The sequence below is a fragment of the Panthera onca genome, chromosome B1, assembly GCF_046562875.1.
Source record: "Panthera onca isolate mPanOnc1 chromosome B1, mPanOnc1 haplotype 2, whole genome shotgun sequence".
NCBI classification, from domain to species: Eukaryota; Metazoa; Chordata; class Mammalia; order Carnivora; family Felidae; genus Panthera; species Panthera onca.
The window spans coordinates 176,260,242-176,285,325 of NC_138342.1; the positions used below are offsets into that span (position 1 = coordinate 176,260,242).

General features: G+C 35.6%; 1 protein-coding gene and 1 non-coding gene across 5 annotated transcripts in view; one reads left to right on the forward strand and one right to left on the reverse strand.

Annotated features, from left to right (window-relative positions):
* Window positions 1-25,084, forward strand: part of TEX15 (testis expressed 15, meiosis and synapsis associated) — an 84,808-nt gene that overhangs the window by 13,643 nt on the left and 46,081 nt on the right. For all 4 annotated transcript variants that reach the window (XM_078445416.2, XM_078445418.2, XM_078445417.2 and 1 more), the window contains exons 2-3: window positions 7,070-7,220; window positions 19,820-19,985. In XM_078445416.2, coding sequence (XP_078301542.2) covers window positions 7,082-7,220; window positions 19,820-19,985 — 305 coding nt within the window. In that variant the 5' untranslated portion in view covers window positions 7,070-7,081. The remainder of the gene's footprint in view (window positions 1-7,069; window positions 7,221-19,819; window positions 19,986-25,084) is intronic.
* Window positions 21,584-21,691, reverse strand: LOC132693416 (U6 spliceosomal RNA). The gene has a single exon (XR_009616802.1). It is a non-coding gene; the product is annotated as a U6 spliceosomal RNA (small nuclear RNA).

The window sequence follows — 25,084 nt, forward strand, 5'->3', positions numbered from 1 at the left end:
AAAACAATATCATTGATCAGTAGTAGATCAGTGAAATTCCAGTTAAAACCTAAACAAGATTTCTTATTAGACAAACTTATTTTACATTTATTTATTTATTTATTCATTTATTTATTCATTTATTCATTTATTTACATCCAAGTTAGTTAGCACATAGTGCAACACTGATTTCAGGAGTAGATTCTTTAATGCCCCTTATCCATGTAGCCCATCCCCCTCCCACCGCCCCTCTAGCAACCCTCTGTTTGTTCTCTATATTTAAGAGTCTTTTATGTTTTAGACAAACTTATTTTAAAATATGTGTGTAAGAGCAAAGGTGTTTCAAAAAACAAGATTTGTTTTTTATTTTCTTTTGGTTTTATCCTAACATATATCAAGATTTATTATTGTGTGGTGTTGGTGCAGGAATGCAGAAAGACACCAATAAAACAGATCAGAGAGCCTAGAAATCATACATATGTGGAAAGTTGATTAATGTCAGAGATACCAGAGATAAATAGGGAAAGGAAAGATTTTTCTAATGCTACCCTGGATACTCATATGGAAAAATTGAGCCCTTCTTACCTCAGACTAACATGAATTTCAGGTTATTTAAGGACTTGAAGGTAAAAGGCAAAACTATAAAACTTTTCATAGAAGAGAATAGAGAGGATATTCTTTATGATCTTGGGGAGAATTATTAAAGTTTATCAAAAGCAAAAACAAAATATAAGGAAAAAGTGTATAAATTCAACCACATTAAATATTTTTCAAAAAAGTGAAAAGATAAGTTTAAAAAGTGAGGGGAAATTATTTGCAACAAATATGATTGATGAAGTGCTCATATCTCAAAAAGATTTTTTTTTGGGGGCGCCTGGGTGGCTCAGTCGGTTAAGTGGCCGACTTCGGCTCAGGTCATGATCTCACAGTCCATGAGTTCAAGCCCTGCATCGGGCTCTGTGCTGACAGCTCAGAGCCTGGAGCCTGTTTCAGATTCTGTGTCTCCCTCTCTCTCTGACCCTCCCCACATTCATGCTCTGTCTCTCTCTGTCTCAAAAATAAATAAACGTTAAGAAAATTTAAAAAAAAAAAAAAAAGTTTTTTTTTTTTTGGCAAATACATAGAGTAGAATAAATAGCCTCATAAAAAAGTGGGTAAAAAACATGAACAGGCATTTCACGGGTTTGAAAACACAAATGACCAATAAATATACACAGTCTTATGAAAAATCAGACAAATGCAAACTAACCACAGTGAGATAGCATTTGCAGATCGGCAAATGCCGAATCGGCAGGAATTAAAGTCTGGGCCAGTATTATGTGAGTTGAAAATATGGAACAACTGGAACTCTCCTACACTGATGGTGTTAAGATAAAAATCCAGTGTAATAAAAGGTTGAGAAATTAAACTACACAAAAATTAAAATTTTGCTATGGGATACAAATGCCATAAATGAAATTAAGACAAAAATACTGCAACCTTTATTATGACAGACAAAAACTAATATCTCTGTGTATAAAATCCTTACAAATCATTAAAAACCATCTTACTTGTAAAAAAGAAAAAATGGAGAAAAAGATAGGAGGAACAAGTGACAGGAAAAAAAATGACTCAACCTCACTAGTAATGAAAGAAATGCAAATTAAAACCACAAGATTTTGTTTTTGTTGTTGGCTAAAATTAGTTTGATAAATACTACTAAAAAAATCTTCAAAGAGAATATTCTCTTATTTCCCTTATAGAAGGAAACATTAAAACAATAATGTTTTAGTGTTGAATTATTAAGAGACTGAGAAAGGACCACCTGAAATCAGGATTATGAAGTCACAGCAATCAGGGAAGAGTGGGGCAGATTGGTCAAGAGTATCAAATGTAAACAGGCCAAGTAAGTTATGAGCCAGAAGTGTGCTTACGTGAGTGAGAGACTGATGTGAAAAAGGTAACTGAAGATTGCTGTTGAGGTGGAGTTGAAAATCAAAGTAGATTGAGGAGGAAGTAAGGTGATCTAGATAAAGACATGTATAACCCTGGTAGAATCCTATTTTGGTTTTGAAATGATCAGGTTTGAGCCTGTTTAAATGCTGTTGGGCAAGATGCAGAGAAGCAAAGTGAGTAGGGATTCACTCACTTTAAAATTCATAATACAGTAGAGAGATAATTGAGACAATGGGAGTATGGGAGAAAGAGCCCTGAAATGGAAGTCATAAGACCTAGTTTTTATTGTCCCAATTAGTTGTGTTGCTTCATCTCTGACAGGGGTTGGCAAACTCTTTCTGTAAAGGGCTAGGTAGTAAATATTTTAGTCTGTGGGCCCCAGAGTGTCTGTCACATTTACTCAGCTATGCTTTTCTAATAGTAAAGCAGCCATAGACAATAGATAAATTGGTGTGGCTGTGTCCCAGTAAAATTTACTTACCATGGACCCTTAAATTTGAGTTGCAGATAATTTTTTAAGCGACAAATACTATTCCTGACTTTTTTCCATTTAAATTTCAGTCCCTATGAAAACTAATAGTGGGCCAGCGTTTGCCAATCCCTGATCTGTAAAATGAAAGATATGACAAAAATGTATTTTATTTCTCCATTATATAGTCTTAACTAAGGGATTCTTGGCTTAATTTCACTAATTGTATATGCAGTTTATCATATGTGTGATCTGATTTAACCATTTGCTTATCAAATAATTCTTAGTCTGAACCATTTAGAACTCTGCAGAAGAACTCAGAAATTACTTTTGTGACTTAAGTTCTGAGAGTATTCTTTATTCATCAGGAACTCTTTTTTGAGATTACTAGAAGAGGAATGAATGATCTTTGCCATATCTGCATATCATCATTACAGTAACTTCTGTAATATTCTAAAGTAGACTTATTTTTTACTTAAGTATATTTTGGGATGGAAAATGAATAGGAAGTCAGTATTATTTGGCACAAATAGAAGGTAAGTGTAAAAATAAGTTAGAACAGTATTATTTGCCAGAAAATCCTGAAACTGAGGCATTGCTTTTGTTGTTGTTAAAGAACAGCAAAGTTTTAGAGATTTTAAAGATAAATTAATAACAAGCTGATTCATACAAAAGTTTGAAAGAGAACTGAAAAAAAACTTTCTCATTAATGCTTTTGTGTATCTGCAGTCATCCTGAGTTACCTTGTATAAGGACTCAACTGATAGCAGTTGAGTCTCATTAAAGAAACTCTAAGGCTAAGTTTTTCACTTGAAACAGGTTCTGTTATTAAGACTCTTTGACAATCAGGTTAAAGATTTTGCAGGTTTATTTAGTAATCTCTAATCTCCCAAACATGCAAGTCCTTAATGTTTGATGATGGTCTTCGGAAACCCAATACAAATATTCTTCTAAAATGGACTTCAAGAGGATCAAATATTTAGCCTGACTATTTGGCATAAAAGATATCTATTCTTTGGCCATTACTTGTCCCTGAAAAATGTAATACAATTCATAATGCACACAGAGTAACACACTGCAGAAGTTAGTGAATTGTTGGAGGTTAGTTGAGTAGTTGCTAGTATTAGAGAGCTATTAAGAGCTAGTATTAGAACCAACATCACTTGACTTCTAAGCAGGTTATCTTTGCAGTCCCGTGTTTCTTGACAAATAGTGTAACTTGGTTCCATAGGATAGACTTTAGGAATATACAAATAGTTAATTGTGTCCATTATAGCATACAGGTGCTACAACCATGTGAAATATTATTGATATTATCAGTCTCAGAGAAGTTAGGCATTTTGCCTAATATAACATTGTTAATTAATGGTAGAACCAAAATTTGAAACATTATGATTTTTTTGCCTTTCTAAGTAAAATTCATTCTTCATCTAAAACTTCATCTAAGTTTTCTCTTACAAGCTGAAACACTCTTTTACTCCCAGAAATTCCCAAGCCCTTTTCTTTTTTCCCTTTAACTTGCCTTTATACCTTTTATTTCTTGCCATTTGCCCTTGTGAGCACCACCAGCCCACTGTTACAGGGAAGCAGAGATAAAGGAAACAAAGGCATTCTTATTTTATTCTTAATTGAAAAGGTAGTGCTCCTGATATTTAGCAATTTGCTATAAATTTTTGGTGTTCGTTACCAATTTCTCTGTCGCTTCCTCTTTCCTAAGATGTTTTTAAAAAAAAAAATCATAAGTCTATGAGATAATCATAGTCTATTGAGAGAATCACTTGATTTTTCTTTTTTAGTGTATAGGCAAAATACTTTTAAAAGGTTTATGTAGTAAATGAGATGTACATATTTCCTATTGATAAATCTCCCTTGCATTTCTGGGGTGAACTCAGATGGTTTGTGATATATTAATATCATTTTTACTTTAATTTTTTTATTTTTTAAGTTTATTTGAGAGAGAGAGAGCACGAGCAGGGGAGGGGCAGAGAGAGAATCCCAAGCAAGCTCCACATTCCGTGCTGAACCCAACATGGGGCTCGATCTCACAATTGTGAGATCATCACCTGAACTGAAATCAGGAGTTGTATGCTTAACCAACTGAACCATCCAGGAGCCCCATAATATCATTTTTACTTTTAGAATCAGTTTGTAACTTCTAATTTAATTTCTTCTTGACAGTACTAAGATGATGAATTCTTGTAATTCCTTCTTAAATCAGTTTTAATAATTTTTTTCCTAGAATGTATTATTTTGTATAATCTTCAAGTGTGTTAGCTTAACATTGATCATAATATACATACTTATTTTTTAAGTGTTTATTTATTTACTTTTGAGAGAGAGAGCATGAGTGGGAGAGAGGCAGAGAGAGAATCCCAAGCAGGATTCACACTGTCAGCATAGAACCCGATGTGGTTCTTGATCTAACAAACCACGAGATTATGACCTGAGTGAAAATCAAGAGTCAGACACTCAACCATTTGCATACATATGTAAAAACATATCCTGTTATATACTACAGAACAGGATATGTTTATGGGACTGTGAATATGAATATAAAGATTTATATGAATTTGTTATCACTTTAATATGGCTAAGTTGTTTAGGCTGAAGTTTTTCAAGTATTATTCCTACTTGAAAAATTGCTGGGTGCAACTTAATAAAGAACATTGAAGGGCGCCTGGGTGGCTTAGTCGGTTAAGCGTCCAACTTCAGATGCTCAGGTCATGATCTCACAGCTTGTGGGTTTGAGCCCCACATCAGGCTCTGTGCTGACGGCTCAGAGCCTGGAGCGTGCTTCACATTCTTTGTCTCCGTCTCTCTCTGCTCCTCCCCTGCTCATACTCTTCTCTGTCTCTCAAAAATAAACAAACATTAAAAAAAAATTTTTTTTAAAGAACATCGAATACCATTGTGCCCTGAATATTCATTTTTCACTACAGTTTTTAACTTAGCTAATTTGTGACTTAGTGTTATCCTAAGCACTAAGGAACAAAACCAGTGAATTTCAGAGGCCCACTTTATTAGTAAATTGTACTAGAGGAACATTGTATAAGAAACCATACAGCTATAATAGTATCCACCTTTCCTGAAAATACAGTTTAACTATAGTTAAAGGCAGTATTGAGGATTGTTGCAGCACTTGGCCCTTCAAGTATATTCAAGTGATGGTAGTATCCCTTTGTGTAGAGTAGGTATAGATCACGATTAAGTGAAAAGTTTTCTTGTAATTTAAGTCATTAAATAAATTATTCTTCCTTCTCCCCCTTACCAGATGAATATGGCTATCTTGACAGCTATCTCTCAGGCTGGTATATCTTGGCAACAGTATTTCTTTTGTTGTTGTTAAAGATTTTATTTTTACATAATCTCTGCACCCAACACAGGGCTCAAACTCACAATGCCAAGATAAAGAGTCACGTGCTCTACCAACTGAGTTAGCCAGGTGCCCTGACTCAAGATAGTGTATCTTGTGGGTGTTCTTGTTAGGTGACAACACCACTGGTGTCTATCAGTGAAGCTAGATGAGAGAAAGGCTGATTTTCTGTTTCTAGAGATTTCTGTCTATTCAGATTCCCTATTCTGATCCATGTTTGGGAGATTGTAAGATTATCTCCCATAAAGGGTGGAGTGGGGATTGAAGGGAAAATCTTTTGTGAACCTTCTGTAGAATTTTATCCTTTATGATCCTTCTGTAGAATTTTGGCAGCTCTTAATGTAGATTATGAGCTAAGTTGGAACTAAGCAGTTAATAGCTATCAGGAGGTCCATGAACCATATTATGAAATGGTATGAAAAAATCCATGTCTACATATATTTCTGTGTGTAGACTCCATAACTTTCCTTCAATACCTAGTACGAGTTCTGCTTGAAAGGTTAAGAATTAACTGTATGTGTTGGGTGGGAGGGGAGGGAGGGTTGGAGAGAGAAAGAAGGGAGGAAAAGAAATCTTTTATAGTATGACAATATATGAGGTCTTAATCCATTTATAGAGTGATACTATGGAACATTAGCCAATGATTGACTGTTTAGGCAATCCAATGTAGGGATAGTCCTGTAGTAGTTGGTTTACAACTTTAGGTTTTTCCCACAGGCAGAGATTCTGATTTAGAGAATTCATTCTGTTCACAGAAGTGTATAGACAAAATGCTTTTTAAAAACATAGTATTTGGCAAGAATTTTACCAAATGTTAATAAAAAATTGTTGTTCAGAGGTGACTGGGTGGCTCAGTCAGTTGAGCATCTGGTGTCAGCTCAGGTAATGACTCACAGTCCGTGAGTTTGAGCTCCACATTGGGCTCACTGCCATCAGCATAGAGCCTGCTTCAGATCCTCTGTCTCCTTCTCTCTCTGTCCCTACCCCATCAAAATTAAATAAACATTTTTTTTAATTGTTTGGAAGTTATTAAACTTTTCAGGAACACACACTTTTAGTTACCCCATTACAGTTTTATAAATTACAGAGAAAAGGTTTATTAGAAGCTAACAAAATAAATATTTAAAACATTATGTAAAAGCTAAAGCTGTTAATTTTTTATTTTGGGTGACCTGACAAATTGTGATTGGAAACTGTTGTGAGTGTGACCAAGACAGTGTGTTCAATTCCATGTAAGAAATTTTAAAGTTTTACTGCCATTGCCTCTTACTTATTAATTGACCTTTTGTTTAATAATTTCGGGTTGATTTTAGGCCACCAACAAAATGGAAATGAAAGATATTGCTAAACACAAGACACTATGGAAAATGAACTCAACCAGTGAGCCTTTATTACTTGCTGGTGTAGAAGTCAATCCTTTGAAGAAATTCACTATTCCCAAGATCAGGAGGGCAGCTGGGAAAGGTAATATTTACTATTTCCAAGGAAGGCGGGGTTATTTTATAACTATTACTGCATTTTTCTGATTCTTAGTTTGTGTTCATCTTCTGTTTTGACTATATAAAATTAGATGAAGTCATGCCTTTAATTCCTTAAACACACATGTACCTTTGGTTCACACACAATGAAACAGACATGACTCCTATCCCTTTCACTAAGTACACTTAAAATTGCTGGACATTATACACAAAACAAATAGTAGAAGACTTTGGAAGGTGTAGAGAAGATGGACCACTTAAAAACCCTGGGACTCAAGGAATGTCACTGCAGTAAGTTCTCTGGATTTTATGTTTGTGTTTCCTCCATGTCTCAGATCATATGCCAACAGTCCAGGAATACCAGCTGGAATAGACACAGAAAGCCCCAAGAAAAGTGTCTTCTCCCTTGAAAAGGACTAGGAAGGGCACATCATAGAAAAATAGAAACTTATTTGACAGTATATCCCTTATTCCTACAAAAAACTAGGGGGGGAAATATAGTCGGTACACCTTTGTTAGCAAAAGCTAAGTGGAGGGCTTAGACTTCTATCCACTCCTCTCCCCTTCATGGCAGTAACAGGTTCCCCTCCCTGGCATCCCCTCCCCTGCAGTGTCAGTGGTTTTCCATCCCTGCCCTGTGGTGATGAGCCACCCCTTCTCACTTGGAATAGAGTCCATGAAGACCAAGTATGGAGCCTGGACTGCTATCACACCTGTTAGTTACAAAACACCTGTCCCTTTCCCACATTGTCATTGGAGGCTGAGTCAGGAGCAGTGACTTCTACCCCTTTCTCATGGTAACAAAGCACCCCCCCCCCCCCCCCCACACACAGTGTTGTTGGAGACTCTTTAGGGAGCCAGGATTTCAGTCCAATCTGGTGGTAAAGAAATCAGTCCCTCCCTTTTCTTACTGGCAGTTTCCCCTGTTAGCTCAATTTCAGTAGAGGCTTGGTAAAACCCAAGATTAAATATGATCCAGAATATCTTAACAATATCCAAAATGACCAAAATAAAATTTTTTGAAATCACTCATTTTCTACCAACCAGGAAAAATATCAACTTGAATGAGACAAAGTAATCCATAGATGCCAATACTCTGATGAAACAGATGTTGGAATTAATCTGACAAGGCTCTTAAGGCAGCCATTATAATGGTGTTTCAGTAAGCAACTATGAACACTCTTGAAACAAATGAAAAAATAGAAAATCTCAACAAAAAATTACTCAGCCTGAATGACACGGGAGAACGTACACATGCACACACAGAAAAAAATACCAGAGCTTCAGGAATGTGTGGAACAATAATATAAGATTTAACATCTTTGTCCTCAGTGTCCCCAAAGAAGAAGAGAAAGAGTGTAGAAAAGTACTTGAAGGAATATTGGCTAAAAAATTTCCCAAATTTGGCAAAGGGCATAAACCTGCATAGTCAAAAGGCTGAAGGTTCCATAAACCCAAAAAGTCCATGCTATAGCACAGCATAATCAAACTTCTGAAGACTAAGGACAGAAAAATCTTGAAAGCAACTAGAGCAACCACATATCTATAAGGGAAAAAAAAATTTTTAAGTAAACTCTATGCCCAACAGGGGGCTTGAGCTCATGACTCCCAAGAGTAAGAGTCATGTGCTTCAACCAACTGAGCCAGCCAGGTGCCCCTATAGGGGAAAATTTTTTTGAATGACAGAAGATTTTTCATTAGAAACCATGGAGCCTAGAGGAGGTGGCATAACATTTAAGTATAGAAGGAGAAGAACTGTCAACCCATAGTTCTATCCCTGGCAAAAATATCCTTCAGGAATAGAAATGAAGTAGACATTTTCAGATGAAGTAAATTAAAATTTTTTCATCAACACATGGCTGAAAGAATGGCTGAACAAAGTTCTCTAAACAAAGCAACAGAAGAAGGAAGCTGGGAACATTAGGAATTAAGGAAAGATTCAAAATACAGGGAAATATAATGAGCCATCCTTCTCTTGAGTTTTATAATTATGTTTGACAGTTGGAAAAAAAGTTGTAACATTCTCTGATGTGATTCTCAGTGTATATAGAGGAAATAATTTTAAAGTGAGATGTTACCTTTGGAAGGAACTGGGCGAATGGGAATATAGGTGCTTTCTGTATTATATATTACAACTACATGTGAATCTACAGTTACATCAGAATTAAAAGATTTTTATAAAAATAGATCAAAATGGATTTTTTTAAATGTTTGAGTAACCCATAGGAAGTCAGGAAAATGAAATCAAGAATTGAACAGTGGAGGAAAAACAGATAAATGGCAGGCTTAAGCCCTAACATACCAATTATATTAAGTGTAAATGATATATACCAATTAAAAAAACGGGTTGACACAATATATTTTTATTTATTTTTTTTTAATATGAAATTTATTGTTACATTGGTTTCCATACAACACCCAGTGCTCATCCCAGCAGGTGCCCTCCTCAATACCCATCACCCACCCTACCCTCCCTTCTACCCCCCATCAACCCTCAGATTGTTCTCAGTTTTCAAGAGTCTCCTATGGTTTGGCTCCCTCCCTCTCTAACTTTTTTAGAGTCAATGGGGGAGTTCTCCTCCCCCATGGTCTTCTGTTAAATTTCTCAGGATACACATAAGAGTGAAAACATACAGTATCTGTCTTTCTCTATGTGACTTATTTCACTTAGCATAACATTCTCCAGTTCCATCCACGTTGCCACAAAAGGTCATATTTCATTCTTTCTCATTGCCACGTAGTATTCCATTGTGTATATAAACCACAATTTGTTTATCCATTCATCAGTTGATAGACATTTAGGCTCTTTCCATAATTTGGCTCTTGTTAAAAGTGCTGCTGTAAACATTGGGGTACAGGTGCCCCTATGCATTAGCACTCCTGTATCCCTTGGGTAAATTCCTAGCAGTGCTATTGCTGGGTCATAGGGTAGATCTATTTTTAATTTTTTGAGCAAGCTCCACACTATTTTCCAGAATGGCTGCACCAATTTGCATTCCCACCAACAGTGCAAGAGGGTCCTGTTTCTCCACATCCTCTCCAGCATCTATAGTCTCCTGATTTGTTCATTTTGGCCACTCTGACTGGTGTGAGGTGGTATCTGAGTATGGTTTTGATTTGTATTTCCCTGATGAGGAGCAACGTTGAGCATCTTTTCATGTGCCTGTTGGCCATCTGGATGTCTTCTCTAGAGAAGTGTCTATTCGTGTTTTCTGCCCATTTCTTCACTGGATTATTTGTTTTTCGGGTGTGGAGTTTGGTGAGTTCTTTATAGATTTTGGATACTAGCCCTTTGTCCGATATGTCATTTGCAAATATCTTTTCCCATTCCATCGGTTGCCTTTTAGTTTTGTTGATTGTTTCCTTTGTAGTGCAGAAGCTTATTATCTTCATGAGGTTCCAATAGTTCATTTTTGCTTTTAATTCCCTTGCCTTTGGAGATGTGTCAACTACGAAATTGCTGCGGCTGAGGTCAGGGAGGTTTTTTTCCTGCTTTTTCTTCTAGGGTTTTTATGGTTTCCTGTCTCACATTCAGGTCCTTTATCCATTTTGAGTTTATTTTTGTGAATGGTGTAAGAAAGTGGTCTAGTTTCATTCTTCTGCATGTTGCTGTCCAGTTCTCCCATCACCATTTGTTAAAGAGACTGTCTTTTTTCCATTGGATAGTCTTTCCTGCTTTGTCAAAGATTAGGTTGGCCATACTTTTGTGGGTCCAATTCTGGAGTCTCTATTCTATTCCATTGGTCTTTGTGTCTGTTTTTGTGCTAATACCATGCTGTCTTGATGATTACAGCTTTTTAGTAGATTGGATAGTCTTTCCTGCTTTGTCAAAGATTAGGTTGGCCATACTTTTGTGGGTCCAATTCTGGAGTCTCTATTCTATTCCATTGGTCTTTGTGTCTGTTTTTGTGCTAATACCATGCTGTCTTGATGATTACAGCTTTTTAGTAGAGGCTAATGTCTGGGATTGTGATGCCTCCTGCTTTGGTCTTCTTCTTCAAAATTACTTTGGCTATTCAGGGCCTTTTGTGGTTCCATATAAATTTTAGGATTGCTTGTTCTAGCTTCAAGAAGAATGCTGGTGCAATTTTGATTGGGATTCCATTGAATGTGTAGATAGCTTTGGGTAGTATTGACATTTTAACAATATTTATTCTTCCAATCCATGAGCGTGGAATGTTTTTCCATTTCTTTATATCTTCTTCAATTTCCTTCCTTAGCTTTCTATAGTTTTCAGCATACAGATCTTTTACATCTTTGGTTAGGTTTATTCCTAGGTATTTTATGATTCTTGGTGCAATTGTGAATGGGATCAGTTTCTTTTTTTGTCTTTCTGTTGCCTCATTATTAGTGTATAAGAATGCAACTGATTTCTGTACATTGATTTTGTATCCTGCGACTTTGCTGAATTCATACATCAGTTCTAGTAGACTTTTGGTGGAGTCTGTTGGGTTTTCCATGTATAATATCATATCATCTGCAAAAAGTGAAAGCTTAACTTCATCTTTGCCAATTTTGATGCCTTTGATTTCCTTTTGTTATCTGATTGCTGATGCTAGCTCTTCCAACACTATGTTAAACAACAGCGGTGAGGGTGGATATCCCTGTCGTGTTCCTGATCTCAGGGGGAAAGCTCTCAGTTTTTCCCCATTGAGAATGATATTAGCTGTGGGCTTCTCATAAATGGCTTTTATGATGTTCAAGTATGTTCCTTCTATCCTGACTTTCTCGAGGGTTTTTATTAAGAAAGGATGCTGAATTTTGTCAAATGCTTTTTCTGCATCAATTGACAAGATCATATGGTTCTTTTCTTTTCTTTTATTAATGTGATGTATCACATTGATTGATTTGCGAATATTGAACCAGCCTTGCAGCCCAGGAATGAATCCCATTTGATCATGGTGAATAATTCTTTTTATATGCTGTTGAATTTGATTTTCTAGTATCTTATTGAGAATTTTTGCATCCATATTCATCAGGGATATTGGCCTGTAGTTCTCTTTTTTTGCTGGGTCTCTGTCTGGTTTAGGAATCAAAGTAATGCTGGCTTCAGAGAATGAGTCTGAAAGTTTTCCTTCCCTTTCTATTTTCTGGAACAGCTTGAGAAGGATAGGTATTATCTCTGCTTTAAATGTCTGGTAGAATTCCCCAGGGAAGCCATCTGATCCTGGACTCTTATTTGTTGGGAGATTTTTGATAACTGATTCAATTTCTTCACTGGTTATCGGTCTGTTCAAGTTTTCTATTTCTTCCTGTTTGAGTTTTGGAAGTGTGTGGGTGCTTAGGAATTTGTCCGTTTCTTCCAGGTTGTCCAGTTTGTTGGCATATAATTTTTTATAGTATTCCCTGATAATTGCTTGTATTTCTGAGGGATTGGTCATAATAATTCCATTTTCATTCATGATTTTATCTATTTGGGTCATCTCCCTTTTCTTTTTGAGAAGCCTGGCTAGAGGTTTATCAATTTTGTTTATTTTTTCAAAAAAACCAACTCTTGGTTTCGTTGATCTGCTCTACAGTTTTTTTATATTCTATATTGTTTATTTCTGCTCTGATCTTTATTATTTCTCTTCTTCTGCTGGGTTTGGGGTGTCTTTGCTGTTCTGCTTCTATTTCCTTTAGGTGTGCTATTAGATTTTGTACTTGGGATTTTTCTTGTTTCTTGAGATAGGCCTGGATTGTAATGTATTTTCCTCTCAGGACCTCCTTTGCTGCATCCCAAAGCATTTGAATTGTTGTATTTTCATTTTCATTTGTTTCCATATATTTTTTAATTTCTTCTCTAATTGCTTGGTTGACCCATTCATTCTTTAGTAGGGTGTTCTTTAACCTCCATGCTTTTGAAGGTTTTCCAGACTTTTTTCTTGTGGTTGATTTCAAGCTTCATAGCATGGTCTGAAAATGTGCATGGTATGATTTCAATTCTTGTATACTTAGGAAGGGCTGTTTTGTGACCCAGTATGTGAGCTATCTAGGAGAATGTTCCATGTGCACTTGAGAAGAAAGAAACAAGGGCCCTGAATGATACAATATATTTTTTTCTTTTTTTTTTTTTGATACAATATATTTTTTAAGATGACTGAAGTATATAATGTTGATAAATCCACTGCAGATATAGTGATACACATTTTTTAAAGTAACATAGGCAGAAAGGCCATGGAAACAGCCAAAATAAAGCAAGACTAGCTTTATTCATATGAGATAAAGCAGAATTCTGAGGAAAGAAAATTACCAGGAACAAAGAGGGATGTTGCATAATGATGAGAGAAAGGGTCAATCTACCCATAAGACATAGCAAACCTTAATGTGTATACATCAAACAACAGAGCTTCAGTATGCATGAATCAAAATTATTAGAAATTAAAGAAGAAATGGACAAATTCAGATTTACAGCTGGAGACTTTAGTATGCCTCTGTCAACAATTGGTAGAACTGAACTATTAAGGCAGAAAATCAGCAAAGATACAGAAGAACTTGACACCATCAAACAACAGAATCTAATTGACATTTATACATGACTTCACCCAACAACAGCAGAGTAGATATTCTTTTCAAACGCTCATTTGACACTTATCAAGATAGACAATATGTTGGGCCCTGAAACACATCTCCCCATATTTAAAGAATTGAAGTCATACAGAATATGTTCTTGGACCATATGCAAAGTAGAAATTCATAGAAAGTAATAGGTCTCAAGACACATGGAAAATAACACATTTCTAAATATTCATGAGATTTCAAGAGAAATAAAATGCATTGAATCAAAATGAAAATGCAACATAGCAGAATTTTAGGGACACAGCTAAAGCATTGCTAACAAATTTATAGCACTGAATACTTAACATTAGAAAATAGAAAGGATTTCATATGATCTAGTAATTCCACAACTGGGTATTTATCCAAAGAATACAAAAACACTAATTCAAAAACCTGTGTGTTTATTGAAGTATAACTCACAATAGCTAAATTATGGAAGCAGCCCAAATGTCCATTGATAGATGAATGGATAAAGAAGATGTGGAATACTCTCTCTCTCTCTCTCTCTCTCTCTCTCACACACTTACTCACACACACACACACACACACACACACACACACACACAGTGGAATACTATTCAGCCATAAAAAAGAATGAAATCGACATTTGCAACAACATGGATGGATCTAGAGAGTATAATGCTAAGCAATATAAGTCAGTCAGAGAAAGACAAATACCATGTGATTTCACTCATATGTGGAATTGAAGAAAATTAATGAACAAAATTAAAAAGAGACAAGCCAGTGGGGCACCTGGGTGGCTCAGTCGGGTAAGTGTCCGACTTTGGCTCAGGTCATGAATCTCCGTTTAGGAGTTTGAGCCTCCTGTCTGGCTCTGTGCAGACAGCTCAGAGCCTGGAGCCTGCTTCAGATTCTCTGTTTCCTCTCTGCTCCTTCCCTGCTCATACTCTGTCTCTCTCAAAAATAAACACTGAAAAAATTATTAAAAAAAGAGAGAGAGAGACAAGCCAAAACTAGACTCTTAACTATAGAGAACTGACGGTTACCAGAGGGGAAGTGGGTAGAGAGATGGGTGAAATAGGTGAAGGGAAGTTAAGAGTACATTTATCTTGATGAGCACTGAGTAACGTATAGAATTGTTGAATCACTATATTGTACACCTGAAACTATATGTTAACACCGTATGTTAACTGTTCTGGAATTAAATTTTTTAAAAATAGGAATGATTTCATAACAGTAACTTCAGCTTCCACCTTAAGAAAATAAGAACGGAATAACAAGCCCAAAACAAGCAAAGAAGGAAAATCAATGAAAAATAAGTTGGTTGATTGAAAAAATAAAAAACTTGACAAACCTTTAGCAAGACTGACAGAAGGGACAAATGTTACAAATTACCACTATCAGGAATGAAATGGGATATCACTTCTGACCCACAGCATTAAAGGTTAATAAGGGAATACTATGAACAGATCTACTTACATAAACATAGATGAAATAGACCCATTTGTCCGAAACTACAAAGTAACAAAACATTGTTGGAAAAGAAATCTCCAGACCCAGATGGTTTCACTGGAGAATTCTAAACATTTAATTAATTAATTATTAATTTAATTATTTTATTTTTGAGAGAGAGTGAACACAAGCTGGGGAGGAGCAGAGAGAGAGGGGGACAGAGGATATGAAGTGAGCTCTGCACCGGCAGCGGCGGGCACAACACAGGGCTCAAACTCATGAACCATGAGATCATGACCTGAGCTGAAGTAGGACACTCAACCGACTGAGCCACGCAGATGCCCCAGAATGCTATACATTTAAAAAAGAGTTAATACAAATTCCACAGAACCTCTTCCAGAAAATAGAAAATAATTTTATGATATTACAAGCAGACAAATGCAATACAAAAAAAGAACAACACATGCCAATATCCATCATGAATATTGGTGCAGAAATCTTATACAAAATATAAGCGAATTCAACAGCACTGTATATAAAATGAATTAGACCACAGTACCAAAGAAAATTTATTTGAGGGATGCAAGCCTGGTTTTGTATTTGAAAGTGAATCTATATTTGCAGGATAGAGAACAATTGCATAATCATATTAATTAATGCAAAGAAAGCATTTGACAAGTTTCAACACTCATGACAAAGACCCAGCAGACTAAGAACAGGGCAGTTTCCTCAACTTGATAAGGAGTATATTAAAAATGACTGTAGCTAACATCACACTTAATGATGAACAACTGAAGTTTTCTCTGTAAGAGAAGAAGGCAAGAACATTCTCATTTACCATTCTTATCAACATAGTGCTGGAAATTGTAGCCAGTGCAAAAAGTGAATGAAATTGATTTAAAAACAGAGATTGGAAAAGAAGAAATAAAACTTTCTGTTTGAAGATAACGTAGGGAAACCCAAGGAATTTAAAAAAAAAAAAAAAAGTCCCCAACTAGTAAGTCCAGCAAGGTCACTGGATGCATGATTAAAATACAAAAATCATAGAAGCAACTAAGTGTCCATACATGGTTGAATGGATAAAGAAGATGGAGTATATGTGCACACACACACATACACACAGGAATATTAGCCATAAAAAAGAATAAAATCTTGCCATTTGTGACAACATGGATGGACCTAGAGGGTATTATACTGTGTGAAATAACTTAGAAAAACACAAATACCATATGATTTCACTTAACATGTGGAATCTAAAACACAGAACAAGTGAACAAGAAAAAAGCAGAAATAGACTCATAAATACAGAAAAGAAACTAAGGGTAGCCAGAGGGGAGAGAAGTTGGGGGAATGGGCAAAGTAAGTGAAGGGGATTAGGAAGTACAAACTTCCAGTTATAAGTTAAGTCATGGGAATGAGAAATACAGTCTAGGGGATATAATTAATAATATTGTAGTGACTTTGGATGGTGACATATGGTAACTATACTTATTGTGGTGAGCATTTTGTAAAGTATATAATTGTTGAATCACTATGTTGTATACCTGAAACTAATATATTATTGTATACCAACTCAGCTATGTCTCAATTTTTAAAAAATGGAAGAAATCAGTTAAATTTTTATAGATTAGCAAGGGGCACATGAAAATTAACACGAATATCAAACATAATGCCATTTATAATAGCTCAAAACATGAAATACATATGTAGAAGTCTAACAAAAACATGTATGGTGTTTTTATGCTTTAAACAATAAATGCTGATGAAAGAAATCAGAGAATCTGTTACTGGGGAGGTGTACTTACATTCATGGATTAGAAGACTCAGCATAATGAAGATGTCAGTTCTCCGCAAATTTAGATTTATTGCCATTTCTCTCAAAATCCCAGCAAGTCTTTTTGTAAATAAATTTATTCTCAAATTTGCATGAAAAGGCAAAGAAACTAGAATAGCTTAAACAATTTTGAAGTAGAAACACAAAGTGTAATTACTCTGCTCAATACTAAAAGCTTACTCTGTAGCTACAGTAATCAAGACAGCGTAGCATTGGCAGAAGAATAGACATGAGTGGAACAGAATAGAGACTCCAGAAATAAACCCACATTAATACGCTTGTTTGATTTTCTTTCAATTAATTTTTATGAAAGTATATTCAATGGAGGAAAGGTAGTCTTTTCATCAGATATTGCTGGAGCAATTGGACAGCATCCATAGGCAAGAAAATGAACTTCTCCCTACTTCACACAAAACATAATTACAGTTGAATCATGGGTGGGGCCTGGCTGGCTCATTTTGTAGATCATGCGACTCTTGATCTCAAGATTGTGAGTTCAAGCCCCAAACTGGATGTAGAGATTACTTGAAACTAAAATCGTGGAAAAAGAATCATGGGTTTAAATGGAAAATGTGAAACTAAAATTTTTAGAAGAAAACATGACAGAATATCTGAAGAATCTAGAACAGTTCTCAGAAGTGATGTCAAAAGCACAAGGTATATAAATTTGAGCCCCACACTGGGTATAGAGATTACTAAAAAAAAAAATAAACTTTAAAAAAAAAAAGGAAAAGTTGATAAATTGGCTTCATCACAATTAAAAATTTTTGTAAAAGACTGTTAGGTAAGTGAAAAGACAAGCTTAGTGGGAGAAAAGGTAGGGTTTTGTTTTTTTGTTTTAAGTATAGTTGACACACAATGTTACATTAGTTTCAGGTGTACAGCATAGTGATTCAACAACTCTACATTATGCTGTGCTCCCGACAAGTGTAGCTACTATCTGTCACCATACAATGTTCAACACTGTTAAGTACCATTGACTATATTCCCTATGCTGTACCTTTTCTCCCCATGACTTATTTATTCCATAATGAGAAACCCATATCTACTCCCCTTTACCCATTTTGCTCTTCCTTCCACCCCCCCTTCCCTCAGGCAACCATCAGTTTTTCTATTTATGGGTCTGATTTTTACTTTTTGTTTTTTATTTTCCACATATAAGTGAAATCATATGGTATTTGTTTTTTCTCTTTCTGACTTATTTCATGTAGCATAATATCCTCTAGGTCCATCCATGTTGTTGCAAATGGCAAGATCTTATCCTTTTTTTGTGACTGAGTAATATTAAATTGTAAATATATATACCACAGCTTTTTAAAAAAAATTTTAATGGTTTTTTTTTTTTGAAAGAGAGACAGAGCGTGAGCTGGGGAAGGGCAGAGGAGACACAGAATCTAAAGCAGCTCCAGGCTATGAGCTGTCATCACAGAGCCCAACGCGGGGCTGGAACCCATGAGCTCTGAGATCATGACGTGAGCCGAAGTCAGACACTCAACCGACTGAGCCACCCAAGCACCCCTATATACCACATCTTTATCCACTCATCTATAATTGGACACTTGGGCTTCTTCCATACCTTGGCTATTGCAAATAATGATGTGCTAAACATAGGGGTTCATGTATCTTTTCACATTGTGTTTTCATTTTGGGGGGTAAAAACCCAGTAGTGGAATTACTGAATCGTATGGTATTTCTGTTTTTAATTTTTTGAAGAACTAACATTCCCGCCAACAGTGCACAAGGGTTCCTTTTTCTCCACGTCCTCGTCAACACTTGTAAATCATGTATCTGAGAAGAACTCAGATCTTGAACATGTAAAGTGCTTTGCAAATTCAATAGTAAGAAAAAGACATTCCAATAGTAAGGAAAAAAACATGAACAGACATTTTACTAAAGAGGATGTACAGACAGCAAATGAGCATATAAAAAGATGTTCAACATCATAGCCATTAAGGAAATGGAAACCACAATAAGATACCACTACTCATTTGATGAAACAGCTAAAATTAAAAGAATAACAATGCCAAATGTTAGCAAAGATATGGAGAAACCAAATCAGTCATATAACCAGTGGAAATGTAAGATAGCTCAGCCACTCTTTGAAAAACAGTTTGATAGTTTCTTAAAAACACCAAACGTGCAAGTATCATACAACCCAGAAATTGCACTTTTGGGCATATCCCAGAGAAGTGAAAACTTAGGTCCACACAAAAACCATACACAAATGTTCATAGCAGCCTTATTTAGAATAGCCAAAAATTGGCTACCACCTAGGTTTACAGTGAGTGGATGGTTAGACTATGGTACATCCATACCATGGAATACTTAGCAATAAAAAGAAACCATCTACTGAAATAACAACTTAGTTGGATCTCAAAGGGATTATCTTGAATGAAAAAAGCCAATGTCCATAGGTCACAAATACAAAATTCTACTTAACAAAACATTCTCAAAATGACAAAGGTATAGAATATGGAGAACAGATGAGTAGTTTTCAAGACTTAGAGGCAGAGAAGGGGAATAGGGTTTTCAGTATGATTCTGTTTATAAAACAGTAAGGGAGATCTTTGTGGTGATGAATCTTGATTATAGTGGTTGCCATGAATCTATATATATGGTAAAATTGCATAGAACTATACACACAAATACAAGTATATGTAAAACTGATAAAATCTTAAGATCTGTGGATTGTACCGATATTATTTTTCTGGTTTTGATATTATAGTTATATGTCATTGTGTAGATGTACAAAGATGTAATTTTAAAGTCAAATAACCACTTGCCCTTTTCTTTATCTTTAGCTTACTTGTCACCTTGTTGCACCAACACTAGAGAGTATAGTTTCATACATGATACTCTTAACCAGTGCCGGCTTGATGTAGGCTGTGATCTACAATCATCATGGCAGTTTGGGGATACAAAACTGGTTCACAATGAGGATCTGGAAAAAAAATTTACTTCTAAGAGGTAAGTTATTACGACCTAAAAGTTGAGATTTTTTTTTCATTTTTACTATAAAGTTTTATATAAATTAGTAATTTCTACCATTTGAGATTTGGTAAGTACCACTACAAAAATAAGTACAGAGATTATTTATTCATTATTTTATTGGCTTCTCATGGCCTTGTGTAATAGTGAAGAGCTAAGTGTGATATTTTGGTTAATAAATTTTACAGGTTAACGTAGCCAGATTTCAGACACTTGTAGTTTTTTAATCCTGATAAATTTTTCAGAAGCATATATCAGCACATTTATTGAGCAGCCATTTTATAGATTCTTTGTGCCTCCTGCATAATATAAAACAGCAGTTAAAGAATTCAGAAAAATGGGGGCACCTGGGTGGCTCAGTCGGTTGAGCATCTAACTTCGGCTCAGGTCATAATCTCACAGCTTGTGAGTTTGAACCCCGAGTCAGGTGCTGACAGCTCAGAGCCTGGAGCCTGCTTCAGAATCTGTGTCTCCCTCTCTCTCTACTCTTCCCCCCACTTGTGCTCTCTTTTTCAAAAATAAACAAACATTAAAAAAATTTTAAAAAGAATTTAGAAAAATAACTTTTTTTTCCTTGACTCAACCATTCAGAGACTTAGTTGATGTTTTAATTTGGCAAGATTATATCTGGCTATTTCCAGCTATTCCACTAGAGCCACTATTTTTTTTCTTCTGAAAAACTTTTGAGTATAGTTAACACATAGTATTTACATTAGTTTCAGGTATACAACTATTTCTGATATTAATTTTTCAAAAGTACTACTTGTACTTTTTGGGAAGGCATAATCCATTATGTTGTTTTGATAAGAAAGAAGAAAAGCATATGCAATTTCTCATAAACATTTTGCATTTATAGGTCTAGATCTTATGTGAATACAATATAGCTTTTTCATTTTCTGAATTTTTCTCCTTTATCAATTTGCATTTAATGTAAAACCTAACTGTAGTTTGATGCAAGACCCATACTTAGAACTCATTTTGGAATGTTTTTTGTTTCTTTTTTTGTTTTAAAATTAATTACTCTTGACTCAAACATACATACCCCCTGGTATCACTTTGAGAGAATTGGTGGGAATGACAGATATAGTTGATAGCATATTCTTTCATCTAGAAACCACAGTTTTGAGCAAAAGTAGAATGGACTGGATATATCCTGCCACTTCCAAATTGAAGTAATAGTTTGATCAAAAATTAATTCCTGGTATTGCTCTTTGATTTTGGTTCTTTTAGGCTTTTTAAAATTTTACCCTTTTTTGTAATGCCCCCCTGCCCAACACTTAATTTACAACCTCTTAAAGTTAGCAGAGAAATTAGAACCATGCAACAAGACATGTAAGAACATTGCAAATAACCAACAATATAGATTTATTGGTTTCTTAGGTATTTGCCCAGTTAGACAAACTCATTTGTTTCCCATAGTACTTTATACTCATTTTTCTTACTACAAATATTGGTTTTGTGAGATTCTCCTGTATTGTGAGTTTTATCTCATTTGTGTTTATGTCCATAGCATGAAACTGGCAACACAGTGGGCACTTAATTGTTAAATTAAGTTAAATTTTTCTTTCTTTCTTTTTTTTTAAGTGGAATGTTTCACCAATTTGCATATCATCCTTGCACAGGGGGCCATACTAATCTTCTCTGTATCATTCCAGTTTTAGTGTATGTGCTGCTGAAGTGAGCACAAATTTTTATTTCATTTTTTAAAACTCCATAGGTTTTAAAGGGCCCTTAATTAACCTTAAGGCACAAGTGGGAATAAAATAAAAGGAAAAATAAATAAGAATGGTTAGCAGAAATCAAAAAAGAATGAAATCTTGCCATTTACAACTACGTGGATGGAACTGGAAGGTATTACGCTAAGGGAAATTAGTCAGAGAAAGACAAATGACTTCACTCATATGAGGACTTTAAGATACAAAACAGATGAACATAAGGGAAGGGAAGCAAAAACAATAAAAAACAGGGAGGGGAACAAAACATAAGAGACTCCTAAATATGGAAAACAAACAGAGGGTTACTGGAGGGGTTATGGGAGGGGATGGGCTAAATGGGTAAGGGGCATTAAGGAATCTACTCCAGAAATCGTTGTTGTACTGTATGCTAACTAACTTGGATGTAAATTAAAACAATAAAAATAAACTTTAAAAAAGAATGGTTAGCAGAAGAAAATAATAGAATGAAAAGAAAAGGTATAGTAACATTGACTGCTTTTGGCTTTTCTTTTTATCACTCACCTTGGAGGAGTTAATATGTCTATGGGCTCAGCAAAAGCAAGTATCTCCAAAAGGACACTAATTTCCACTTCTTATCTCCATTCCATCTATCATTTCTTAAATCTGAAATAGGTAAAAGTGCTAATAATCTAAACATCTATGTATTCGATCATTCATTAAACATCTGAGTGCCTATTGTGTCAGACACTATTTTTGATACCCTCAGAGAAAATGAGTGTTTTTTCCTCAGCCTTAAAGAGTTCACATTCTAGTTTAGAACACATTCAGCTAAATATAAAATACAGCGTTATCATAAACATACAGGTGCACAGATGAGGGACTGATTATTCTTAAGAATTTTAAGAGATGCTTTAAAGAATTAAACTTGAGCTGGTATTAGTGGGTAAAAGAGAAACTGAATTATTCTTAAGGCCATTGCCTTATTTGTATCAGTTTGACCCTTTTTGTTTTAATATTACTTACTTTTAAACATTTCAAATTTATTGAAAGGATGTCATTTTAAAGATTGTCAGTACCCAACTTAATGTTATCGTTGAATTAGTACTTGACATCTCCATTTCTGTTTCACCCCAGATGTAGTCTGAGCCGTCTGTGGTTTACTTCATTTACTTTAACGGTAATTGATTCCAAGGGTGGGCTGAACTAAATCAGTTTGGGTCAGTAACACACTGAAGATGGATTGACGTGGGGGTCTCTAGGAAAGAGAAGCCAATCTGATGTGAACAAGGAAGCATTTTGCTTAAGCTACTGATAGCACCACTGAGGTAATAAAGAGACTAGTGTTAGGACGACCCTAAAGCTGAGGACAGCAGGATAAAGAGATGGAAAAAACCTGGATCCTTGATGACATCTGGAGCCACAGAATCCGTCAACCCTGATAAAAGCTGCAAGATTTCTGAATTTCTTTTTATAAGAAGTCAACTTATTTTTAAGCCAGTTTGAACAAGTTTCTGTGCTTGAGGCCAACAGCATTCCAGCTGATACTGAATTTCGTACTGGGACAGGGGTACTTGCAAGTAAGAGATTGTATACTATGGATTTAACTTGGAGAGAGGGCAGTAAGGGTTCCAACTTGAGATGTTGGTGATATTCCCTTATACTTTGGGGCATAACCATTTGCTTCCTGAGGCTGTGGTTTGGAAGGAAATTATACAGAAATTTGAGGATATTGAAGTGCCCTGACCGTGTCCTACTTAGACCCAAAAGACCTTAAACATTCAGATTACAGATTTGGTAAGAAAGATTCTTTCCTCATGTGGTTTCACAGGTCAGCCTCATAAAATTAGATTGAGGTAAAGAATTCATCTTTTCTGAAGTTAGTTTGAATTTGGGATTAGAAAAGAGATTTAACAGGAGATAAGTATGCTATAGAGCACATACTTTCAACCTTCCCGATACCTTCTTTAAGGATTTTCTACTGGGTAAATGGAAACTACTCAGGTTTATACAGTAAAGGTATTTTTTAAATGCAATTTGGGGGAAGAAATGGATAGTTTCTAATTGGAATGCAGTAGGTAAAGGCCATTCCAAATTCAGAGCCTTGGAAGATGGGAAGATTTAGAGGCTTGTTGCCAGGAGACAAAGTCCTAATTGCAACCATTGTCTAACCGTGATCTTGCTATGGTTACTAGCCTTTAGAATTTTGAGGGTAAAAAATACTAGCTGCTTCTTTTCAAAAGGACATACTGTGTGCTAAGGGCCAGTTAACACTGACCACTGCTGTATCATGGTTTACTTTTCTGAATTTAATTGTAGTTACCCTATTTTTTTCCTTTTACCAATGTATTTTGGGTGTAGATAATAATCTTATAGCTGTATTACCTTAATGGATGTTAACTATAGGGATCTATATCCAGACCTGTTGGAAATGAAGGCATGTTAGTCAGATCATGGATCTGAAGTTAGATGCAGTAACTGGATGACATTTTGGCTTGTTCCCTTTTTGTGAGGTAGGTTGAAGGGTTTTGTGTGAGCCTAAGCATTTTTGAAAGTGTATGTGTTAGAAGAAGGGTGTGTGCAAAGGGTAACCAAGTTAGTAGACTATAGTCTTTCTAACAATTCCAAATCATCTTACATAATTTAAACTATTTTTTTTTTTTTGTCCTATTCTCCTTTATTGGTTTACTGATGTACAGGCCTGGTCTGTATGGTTCACTAGGATACTGTATGAGACCTGCCTGGAAATCCTGAGATGAAGGCAGTGTCTCTATTAAGGACCGCAAGCAAGGAAGCTATAGGTCTAGTTGCTGCTTGGCAGCCTTCTTAAGACTTAGAGGAGCCAAAGATAAAAGTAAAGCTATAGACAGCAGTAAGGAGAGTCAAAGCAAAGAAACTTGAATCCTTAATATTTTGGGGGAACTGAGTAAATTCAGAATCTGCCTTCAGTAGGCAGCACAGTGTATCCCCAAAAATGCCCACATCTTGATTCTTAGAATCTGTGAATATGTTATTTTACATAACAACAAAGACTTTGCAGATCTGATTGCGATCACAAACCTGCAGATGGGTGATTATCTTGGATTACCTGCGTGAGCGCAGTTTCGCGATATGAGCTCTTAGAAATGTAAGAGGAAGGCAGAATGGGTCAGAGAGGAGACAGGAAAAATTTCAGAGGGATTCAGCCTGCTTTTCCTGGCTTTCAAGATGGAGGAAAGGTGTTATGACTCAAGGAATGCTGGTAACTTCTAGAACCTGGGAGCAGCATTCAGCAAATAGCTAGAAAGGAAATAGGATGTTAGTGCTCCGTCTGCAAGTAAATTTTGCCAACAAGTGAAGAGATCCTCCCCCAGAGCCTGAGACAGGAACATAGTTCAAATGCCACCTTTATTTTAACCTGATGAG